Genomic DNA, 10,202 nt, shown 5'->3' with positions numbered 1-10,202 from the left:
AAATATTCAACGGCGAAGATTTATTGATTGTGACTGGATCCACCAAATTCTAACGTAGCATGTGTACAAATAAATATTTAGCTTAGTTAACATATTGGGTCTATATGTGCCTCAAACTACCCTATGTGGCCTTAAACCACCTTGATATTTTGTCCATTGCCCATCTGATATACTCAACTCATTAAATCTTAACCATCAGATATAAAATCTAACGGTCAAAATAATTCATATATGGCAGGCTTTTGTTGGGTTCAGAGTCAGGCATGGAAAAATCCGACTTCAAGTTTCAACATTAGTGCAAGGAGGAATCGGTTTTACAGGATCAAGTGCCTCGTGCATGCACGTTTCAAGTCACTGGGTCCATCTGTACATACTGAACGGAGGTAGGAGACGGGGGGGCAGAAGTGTTCGGGCTAGGCGACGGCATAGATGGAAAATAGATCAGGCCGATCGATACGGGCCGGCCCGGAGATTTTAAGATGCGGAGATGTGGTGACCCGTGCTGATTTGGTTTTGAACTAACATGCACGTATAATGATACGGTTACGTGGTAAGTAGATGTGTGCTATCTGGATCCAACGGTTCGTAGTTTCATACTTTTAAATCCGATAGTCAACATAATTGTGATGATGTGGATCAACGTGGAGCCTTCCATCCGTACCTATCATATTGATTTTAATATATAATAGCATAGATAGATAGATAGATACTCACTCCGATCAATATTAATTGTCTCAAATTTGCTCAAATATGTATGTATCTATGCATAAAGCGTCTAGATACATGCAAGATCTTGACAATTAATATGGATCGGGCAAGTATTAAAATCGTATGTTTATTGGCATTTATTAAATTAATACTGTCCAAATATGAATGTATTTATGCATAAATCGTCTAGATACACATGCAAGATTTCGACAATTAATATGGATATAGGAAGTATTAAAATCGTATAATAAAATTAATTTGAATTCTATTTCTAGGTATATTAACATTTATTGGCATTTATTAAATTAATACCATATGATAAACGTGTAACGCCCCGAGCTTCCACTATAAATATAGTCCTAGGCTCCTGGGTATCATAACCAGCAGCAGCCAGCAGCACAGCATCTAAACGAAAATGGCCGTCTCACTCTCCTGGCATCTCCTCGCCCAGCCTCAACTATGGCAGCTCCTCGTTCTAGCCCTCCTTCCAATCGTCTCCTTGTCGCTGATAACGAGCATCCGGAGGAGCCGCTCGTCTGGAAAAGGTGATCTCAACCTGCCGTCGTGCCCCGCGCGGGTGCCGGTCCTGGGCAACCTGCACCAGCTGGGCTCGCTGCCCCACCGGAGCCTGCGCGAGCTAGCCCGGCGGCACGGCCCAGTCATGCTGCTCCACCTCGGCATGGTCCCGACGTTGGTGATCTCGTCGGCGTCCGCGGCAAAGGAGGTCATGAAGGACCAAGACGTGAGCTGCTGCAGCCGGCCTGCATCGCCAGGCCCAATCCGGCTCTCGTACGGCCGCAGGGACGTGGCCTTCGCGCCCTACAACGAGTGCTGGCGCGAGACGCGCAGGCTCTTCATCATGGAGGTCCTGAGCTTGGGCCGCGTCAAGGCCGCCTGGGGCGCGCGCCAGGAGCAGGTGGAGAAGCTGGTGCGCGCCCTGGGCGCGCAAGCCGGCGAGGGCCAGAAGAAGAAGGCCGTGGCGCTGGACGAGCACATATTTCGCCTCGTCGACGGCATCATCGGCACGGTGGCGTTCGGCAACGTCTACGGCACGGAGATGTTTGCGCGCAAGGACAAGGGCAAGGAGCGGCGGTTCCAGCAGGTGCTGGACGAGGCCATGGACATGATGGGCAGCTTCTCCGCCGAGGACTTCTTCCCCAACGCCGCGGGTCGCCTCGTTGACCGCCTCACGGGGCTCGTGGGCCGCCGCGAGCGGATCTTCAGGGAGCTGGACGCCTTCTACGAGGCTGTCATCAGGCAGCACCTCGATCCGGCCCGGCCCAAGCCCGACAACGGCGGCGACCTCGTCGACGTCCTCCTCAGCCTCTGCAAGGAGCCACGCGGGACCCTGAGCTTCACCATGGACCACGTCAAGGCCCTCCTCATGGTACGTATATATCGCTCGGTTAAGTTGCAGTTCAGCTGAGCCATCTTTGGCTCATATATAATCAATCTCACTTCAATTCTTTGCTTTCCTGCAGAACACGTTCGTGGGTGGCATCTACACGAGCTCGGTGACGATCCTGTGGGCGATGTCGGAGCTGATCCGGAAGCCGCGCGTGCTGAAGAAGGTGCAGGAAGAGATCAGGGCCGTGGTTGGCAGCAACAACGGCAGCGATCGCGAGCCACGGGTGCAGCCGGACGACGTGCCGAAACTGAGCTACCTCAAGATGGTGGTCAAGGAGACGCTGCGGCTGTACCCGCCGGTGACGCTGCTGCTGCCGCGAGAGACGATGCGGCAAGTCAAGATATCCGGGTACGACGTGCCGGCCAAGACGCGGGTCCTGGTGAACGCGTGGGCCATCGGGAGGGACGCGGCGAGCTGGGGCGAGGACGCGGAGGAGTTCGACCCGGACAGGTTCGAGCCCGCGGGGAGCGCTCATCAGGTGGACTTCAACGGCGGGCACTTCGAGCTGCTGCCGTTCGGGGCCGGCCGGAGGATGTGCCCGGGGCTCGCCATGGGAGTCACCAACGTGGAGTTCACGCTGGCTAACCTGCTTTGCTGCTTCGACTGGGCGCTCCCGGAAGGGACGACGGCGGGGGAGTTGAGCATGGAGGAGGACGGCAGTCTCACCTTCCACCGCAAGACGCCGCTCCTGCTCGTGCTCACCCCTTATGTGCCGCCGCCGCGGGCGTGATTGATTGATTGATGGTTCGATTCGATTCGATGAATAATTGGCAGGCTTTATTAAAAGTGTTTCCTTAATTCAGTGGGATTTCCCATCCAAAAATAATACTGTAATTCAGTGGGATGACCACCCGATCCTGCGTAATTTGGCTTCCAAGCGACAAGACGAAGAGCGCGCTGTTTTTTAAGCAAGATTTAGTTCTGCCTCTTATGGCAAGAGTCCTCGGTCAGATTTACCCCTCATGCTGGAGGTCCGAGTAGGCGAGCACGTAATCAAAATCTGCCTCTTATGGCGAGAGTTAATCTCCTTATCCAAACGAACAAAGATTCTAAAAAAAAAAAGGGCCAAACAAACAAAGGAAAAGAAAAGGAAAAGATTTGAGGCCGAATTTCTCACAACCGTAACTCCACCAGCCCGAATATCCGATATCGTGGTACGTGTTTTTCTTCTTTTATTTGTTTTCTGATATAAGATTGGTCGAGAGCCCAAAAACGTGGACCATTAGCGTCCATGAAAGGGGAAACACAATTGGCCAAAACACACGTGACGGTGATTTTTTGGACCGGCTAAAAACGAAACGAAAACATGTACCAGCCACACAATGCGAGAAAATCACCCGAAAACTCCACGACCTGACAAAACGGCCCGAAAACGTGTACCAGGGTCATGATATTCCATAATCAGCCAAACACCTAAAAAAAAGGGGGCTCCCATGAAAACGACCCAAACAATGATTCCTCCTTACCGGCCAAAAATGGTTTAAAAACTGGTTTTTTTTGCCGAAACTACAAAGAACATGGGCTATAGTCAACGAGAACTGTTAGAATGGTTAATTTTTTTTACATTACCAGTCGAAAACTTACTGAAACGTGTACCGAAAGTCATGACATTCGAAAATCGATCGAAAACCAAGAAATTGTGGGCAGACCTCTAAAACAGGCAAAACGATGATTTTTCCTTACGGGCCATAAATAGCCCGAAAACCTGTATCAGGGGTCACGATATCACAAAACCGGCTAAAACCTAAAATAGTGAAGATATAACCCACGAGAACGGCCAGAATAGTGATATTTCCCCACTAGCCAAAAACAGAACGAAAACGTGTACAAGGGGTCATTGAGATCCGAAAACCTGACGAAACCCGATCAAACGTGGATAAAATACCCATTAAATGGCTAAAACGATGATTTTTTTACGACCAGCAAAAAACAGCCCGAAAACACTGTTATATTTTCTTCATTAGTTTTTCTTGATTTTAATCATTTATTTACGCATTTGGTTTAACATTCATGGTTCGGCAGTACCGCGACGGGCCATCATCTGGTACTCCCTCCGATCCTAAATTGTTGTCGAAATATTGCATGTATTTAGACGCTTTTTAAGAATAGATACATTCATATTTGGATAAATTTGAGTCAAGAATTTAGTATCAAAGGGAGCAGTATATCAATAAGTATACAACAGCATCACACGCAAAACTCGCTGAAAACCACATACAAACAATCACATGGAGGACCCAAAACGAGCAACAGATCGACACATGGGGAAAAAAAGACAGAGACAGACAGTCCAGGCTCATGGCTTGGCCTCCGGCACCGGGAAGTGGAACTCGGGAATGGTTGGCATCTCAGGCTTCGGAGGCAGCTCCGGCTTGGGTGGCAGGTGGACCTCCGGCAATGGTGGCAACTCCACCTTGGGCAGCTCTGGCTTGGCCGGAAGGTGCACCTCCGGGAACGGCGGGAGCTCGACCTTGGGCAGCGGTGGCAGCTCCGGCAAGGTTAGGTGTGGAGTGTGCTCTTCTTCCTTGGGCGGAGCGGTAGCCTCCTCCTCCAGGATTCTCGCCGCGCCGGTCATGGCGGCGCAGGAGAGGAGCAGCCCAAGGAGGAAGATGACGGTGTTTTTCGGTGCCACCATTTTGCTGGATGTCTTGCAGCTAGCTTGCTCTAGCAGTACCGTGGCTTGGATGAGTGTGGGAGAGATGGCAGGCGCTGCGTGCTCCATTTATAGGGTCCAAAAAGCTTGTGGCGGATCGATCGTCTACAAGGTTGGTCATCTGTTAGATCTACAAAACCTGCTCCCCATCGTCTGGACTTCCAGTTCAGGCCTGCGCTTTTGAGTCTATCCGCTTACGAATTGTCGGGCTAGCTCTTCCGGTTGCAGTTGAGGACCGCCCTGCTCTGTTGTGTGCGAAGCAGGTACGACCGTACAAGCTCATGCACTGGTTAGGCCATCTGTTAACGCCGGCCGTGTGCCAAAGGGGGCAAACAGAATCGTAGAAGAAGCACAAAGCAACTTTGTCCGTCAGTGTCAGCATTGACAAGCGGCCTGGAGAGTAAATAGCCTAGTTAGCTCTCTTTTTTTCAGGTACGGACAGCCTAACAATTAACTTAGAGTATGTTGATTTTGAAGAGTTCCGTCGAAAAAAATTACTGCTCCCTCCGATTCATATTAATTGTCAAAATATTACATGTATCTACACGTTTTTTAGTCATACATACATCCATATTTGAGCAAATATGAGACAATTAATATGGATCGGAGTGAGTACCAATCAATTAGTCGATTGCAAAATGTGATAACCTCAAAGTGTGGGTCTAATTATTCATCATAACATTGTTTTAAGGGCTGGAATAACACGCGAACGTTCCCTCGTTAGTCCATCTGCGTGTACGGTGGCACTAGCCCGCATGCATGCAGCCCACTCAGCCGCAACAATCCGCATCCATGCATGCATGCAACTAGCATAGCAGGAGCAGCTGCGTCGAGGGGCAACGCATGTGTATTTTGTAAAATGTCAGTTAAAATGTTCTATCTCTCAAACTGTACGTCCGATTTACGATCCGTCTTCATGGTTAATTTTGTCTCGATGAGATCTTCGAAACAAAATCTTATATTGATATGTTTCGACAAAAAAAAAGTTTGTGCTAAAAGTTGCCACCTTCTAGTGTATAAAGTTGCCACCATGTAATATACAAAGTTGCCACTTTCCAATATATAAAGTTGTAATATCGTGCGACGGTCGCACTATAGGCAACGCGTGACGGTCACGCTAAAGGAACCACGCACTACGTTCCAGCAAATCCGTGTCAGCTTAGCTGGTCCTTTTCACGCCAAGTCGTAGCAGCTAGCATGTTGTGTCTACAGCTCTGACACGCGTCGGCTGCATCAGTAGCAGGCCATGCTATGTCAGATTGTCTTTGCTACATCAACATTAGCTTGTGCCACGTTAGGTTTGTCACGTGTGGATTCAACACATTTTAATATGAGTTTCGAATAGAACAACATGAACGTCAGACATGGACCACGAGGCTTCACAAGTTCAAAAAAGACCTTAAAATTTTAGCACAATTTGTCACCCCTAATTAATATAAATTACCACCCTAATGAACAGAAATAACCATGTAATGTCGATTTAAAATGACCCCATACACACCTATCTTCCTTACCGTACCTAATGCAAACAAATTGCCATCCCTGATGAATATAATTTGCACTCTCTAATGAACACAATAACCATGCCAATATATTTCAGTCAAAAATCTACCATGCACCATAGCATCCCGCGTCTCATCAACTCCAAATCAAGATATCACATCCATTCAAAACGACCCACACAAACCTTATGTCCATGTCTCTTTTAATGCACACAAAATGACACGCCTAATGCACATAAATTGCCACTCATAATACACACAAATTGCCACTCTCTAATGAATATATACCACCCATAGTACACACAAATTGCCGCACACTAATGAACAGATACTGCCATCAGTAATACACACAAATTGCCTCCCCTATGAACACGAATAACCAAGTAAGTCCATCCATTTCGGTTATATAGCACCCACCATTGCATCCCACATTTACTCCACTCCAAATTGATCTATCACCTCCGTGTAAGACGACACACACAAACCTATCCCCATGTCATTCCTAATTCACAAATATTGGCACCCCTAATGCACATAAATTGCCAGACTCTGATGAACATAAATGGCCATCCTAATGCATACTCATTGCCACCTCTTATGAACACAAATTGTAACCTTTAATGTAGATAAATTGCCACCTCTGATGAACATAAATTGTCATTCATAATGCAGATAAATTGCCACCTCTGGTGAACACAAATTGCCACACGTACCCTAATGAGCACATTTAACCATTGTACGTCTGTCTATTTTGATCAAACTCTATCACTCACCACTCGCTCTACCCGCTTGATTCAGTCATCGCGACCCTGAATCTCGCCAAGGTGTAGCGAGTGTGCAGAGTTCCTCCCCAATGCAAGCCTTGCGGGAGAGGCACCACCGCTCGATCTACCCATCGATTACGATTTGCGGACTAGCAGCCTGATTCTCCCCGAAACGGAAAACAAAGCAGCTACGGCCCCGACAAATTGCATTGGTTCCATTCTTGTGGGCGGACAGGATGGGCAAGCAGCCGCATCGCCCATGGCTACCACGCTGGCAGCAACAACTACTGCTCGTGGCGGCGAGGGGAGCAACACAGAGAGGTTGGAACGGCTCAAGGCGGTGGCGGGGCAGCACGAGGCGACGTGCACTGTTCCGGGCAGGCTGCGCAGACAGGCGACATGGTGCATAGTTGCGAGAAGACGGGCACAGTGCGTGGTGGCGAGAGCGCCATCGACGGGCGTGGCAGCCACGAGAAACAAGGCCGCAAGAGCGGACGGACATGTTTTACTTATAATTTCCGTAAAAAAAAGAAAGGAAATGAATGCATGCATGCATCAAGAGCAGCAGGTATTCCGTAGGAAAAAAAGAAAAAAAATGCGTGCAGCAGCAGCAGCAGGTTAGCATAGTAGCGGCAGCAGCACGAACGAGCACCGCAACAGCCAGCGCAGCAGTGCACGCGCGCGAACGTGAGCGCGTAATAATTTCCATTTTTTTAATATTTCTTTTCCATATATGTCTTGCGATTATTTCACCGGATACGACGATGAGATTAACAAATCTCCTATTGCCGGCATTCCGGGGTTAAAAAAATAGCAAAGGTGAATCGTGATTATCGTCAATACAAACAGCGCCGCTAGGACAGATTAGAGTAGAACGACCTAACCGCTAGGGGCGAGGAGGATTAGGAATTCGTGTTAGCGAGGGTTATTGTTCCTTGGGCTTCGAGGAATAATTCGAGGAGCTTGATGGATCATTAGGGTGGTGCTAGGCATAGTAGGATAGGACAGTGCAGTTAGAAATGGGCGAGTACTGAAATGATGCACGCCAGCATGGGTGGTGGAGGGCGAGAAAGCAGCAAATTAGGGGTCGAGAAGTTGAAGAAATAAGAATGTGGTTGGTCTAAATCGAGCGGTTCAAAAAACACATTTTATATACCGGGTGAAATATTAAGGTGGTCGGATGCAGAGTCAATTGCATCCATGAACTATTGCCCGTTCCGTGATCATTGATTCATCCACAAATTAACGATGTTTCTCACACATGCGATATTTTAATTAGCATAATTGTTATCATGATAGAAGAGAACCATATTATTTCAAACCGCACCATATAAATATGTCCGGAACCATAAATATATTTCTTGGACACATTCAACCAAACAATACTCTCTGATTTGCGAGTGCGCGTGGCGCGTGCTAGAACTTGCAAGAAAAGTATGAGATTGATCAGATCATAAAAACTTTTGTATAAACCACTGTAAAAATGGGACCGCTGCGTACATATGCATATCCAATCCAAATGTACATACAAATCCCAGCTAAGTACGTAGACGCCAGCGCATCACTCGCGACTCGTGATACACACAAGTACGAGAACGAGTGGGAGAACACAAGTGAGGCCGGGGAGCTCCCTTTTTCGAAAAAAAAAAGAAAAACAAGTGAAGACAGTCCAGGGCTCTGGGCTCATGGCTTGGCCTCCGGAACCGGGAAGTGGAACTCTGGCATCTCAGGCTTCGGCGGCAGCTCCACCTTGGGCAGCTCCGGCTTGGGTGGCAGGTGCACCTCCGGAAACGGTGGCAGCTCCACCTTGGGCAGTTCTGGCTTGGCCGGAAGGTGCACCTCCGGCAACGGTGGCAGCTCGACCTTGGGCAGCTCTGGCTTGGCCGGGAGGTGCACCTCTGGGAACGGCGGCAGCTCGACCTTGGGCAGCGGTGGCAGCTCCGGCACGGTAAGGTGTGGAGAGTGTTCTTCTTCGACCTTGGGCGGAGCGGTGGCCTCCTCCTCCAGGATTCTCGCTGCGCCGCTCATGGCAACGCACGAGAGGAGCAGCCCGAGGAGGAAGATGACGGTGTTTCTCGGTGCCATATTGTCTTGCAGCTAGCTCTACGTACCAGTGTGGCTTGGATGAGTGTGGGAGAGATGCCTCGGCGTGCTACTTATAGGGTCCAAATAGCTTGAGAGTCTGGCGCTTTGCAACAAGGTTGGTCATCTACTCGTCTGCACTTCCCGTTCATGTCTGCGCTGTCGAGTCTGACCGGCCGCTTACGAATTGAGCCAGGAAAGCCAGGAAAGAATTCTGTGTGATAATTACGGCTGCAGTTGAGGTACGGCGCCCTGATTTTCTGTGCGGAGCAGCTGGTTTGACCGTACAAGCACATACATTTGTTAGGCCAACTGTTAAGACGAAACGCCGCGTGCCAAAAAGGGGACAACAGATAGTAGAAAACCACAAGCAAGTTTGTTCGTAAACGTCAGCACTGCCAATTATCTGGAGAGTTAAAAGCCTAAACAATTTACTTGAATATGAATCATATCATTATCATAGTTTGTTGATTTTGAAGAGTTTCATCTCTACTACTTGTGAAGGCACCAACATGTTTTTTCCAACGTCCACCCACTAAACGAACACAAAGTAGTACTAATAGCCCACAATTAGACTCACTAAACACAGATTACTAGCTATCCGTGTGCGCTTAGTGATTACCTATTAAGGCTGAAATTTCATCCCGCAAGAGAATCTTTCAGCCCCCCTCCGAACCGTTTTCTTCCTTCTTTTCTCCTCGCCCTCCAGCCTCCAATGCCGCCTCCTCCTTCCCTTCCCCTGCGGCCGCCGCAGCCTCCTCCCCTCAGCGGCCCTCCTCTACCGCGCCTCAGCCCGCCTCGCCCGCTTGCCTCCACCTGCGATCCACGGCCGCCGACAGGGCCACGGGACAAGGCGCCGCCGCCTCCTCCCCTCCAGGGCCCTCCTCTGCCGCGCCTCGCCCGCTCACCTCCACCTGCGATCCTTGGCCGTCATTAGAGCCACGCGACGAGGCACAGCCGTCGCTGATCCCCCCACATGAGACCACGAATTCCGATCGCGACCCTGTCACCTGATCTGCTCCACGACGCCGCTATCCACTTCTCCCCAGCCACCGTTTGGACCACCAAATAATTTGTACAACTAT

General features: G+C 49.2%; 3 protein-coding genes across 3 annotated transcripts; 1 reads left to right on the top strand and 2 right to left on the bottom strand.

The window, feature by feature from the left end:
- Nucleotides 1–1,041: 1,041 nt before the first annotated feature.
- On the top strand, nucleotides 1,042–3,028 carry LOC100827625 (4-hydroxyphenylacetaldehyde oxime monooxygenase). The gene is made up of 2 exons (XM_003559950.4): nucleotides 1,042–2,095; nucleotides 2,190–3,028. The coding sequence occupies exons 1-2, from the start codon at nucleotides 1,124–1,126 to the stop codon at nucleotides 2,844–2,846; spliced, it is 1,629 nt and encodes a 542-aa protein (XP_003559998.1). The 5' UTR covers nucleotides 1,042–1,123; the 3' UTR covers nucleotides 2,847–3,028.
- Nucleotides 3,029–4,220: 1,192 nt separating this feature from the next.
- Nucleotides 4,221–4,942, bottom strand: LOC100844651 (protein PELPK1-like). The gene has a single exon (XM_003562704.4). It carries the CDS (start codon nucleotides 4,836–4,838, stop codon nucleotides 4,413–4,415), a length of 426 nt encoding a protein of 141 aa, XP_003562752.2. The 5' UTR covers nucleotides 4,839–4,942; the 3' UTR covers nucleotides 4,221–4,412.
- A 3,535-nt stretch (nucleotides 4,943–8,477) lies between these two features.
- Nucleotides 8,478–9,170, bottom strand: LOC100844344 (protein PELPK1-like). The gene has a single exon (XM_003562703.4). It carries the CDS (start codon nucleotides 9,118–9,120, stop codon nucleotides 8,719–8,721), a length of 402 nt encoding a protein of 133 aa, XP_003562751.1. The 5' UTR covers nucleotides 9,121–9,170; the 3' UTR covers nucleotides 8,478–8,718.
- Nucleotides 9,171–10,202: the final 1,032 nt, after the last annotated feature.

Source organism: Brachypodium distachyon, chromosome 1 (assembly GCF_000005505.3).
Source record: "Brachypodium distachyon strain Bd21 chromosome 1, Brachypodium_distachyon_v3.0, whole genome shotgun sequence".
In the NCBI taxonomy this organism is placed as follows: domain Eukaryota; kingdom Viridiplantae; phylum Streptophyta; class Magnoliopsida; order Poales; family Poaceae; genus Brachypodium; species Brachypodium distachyon.
Note: the sequence above shows the minus strand (reverse complement) of the source record. Positions and strands in the feature narration are given on the sequence as shown.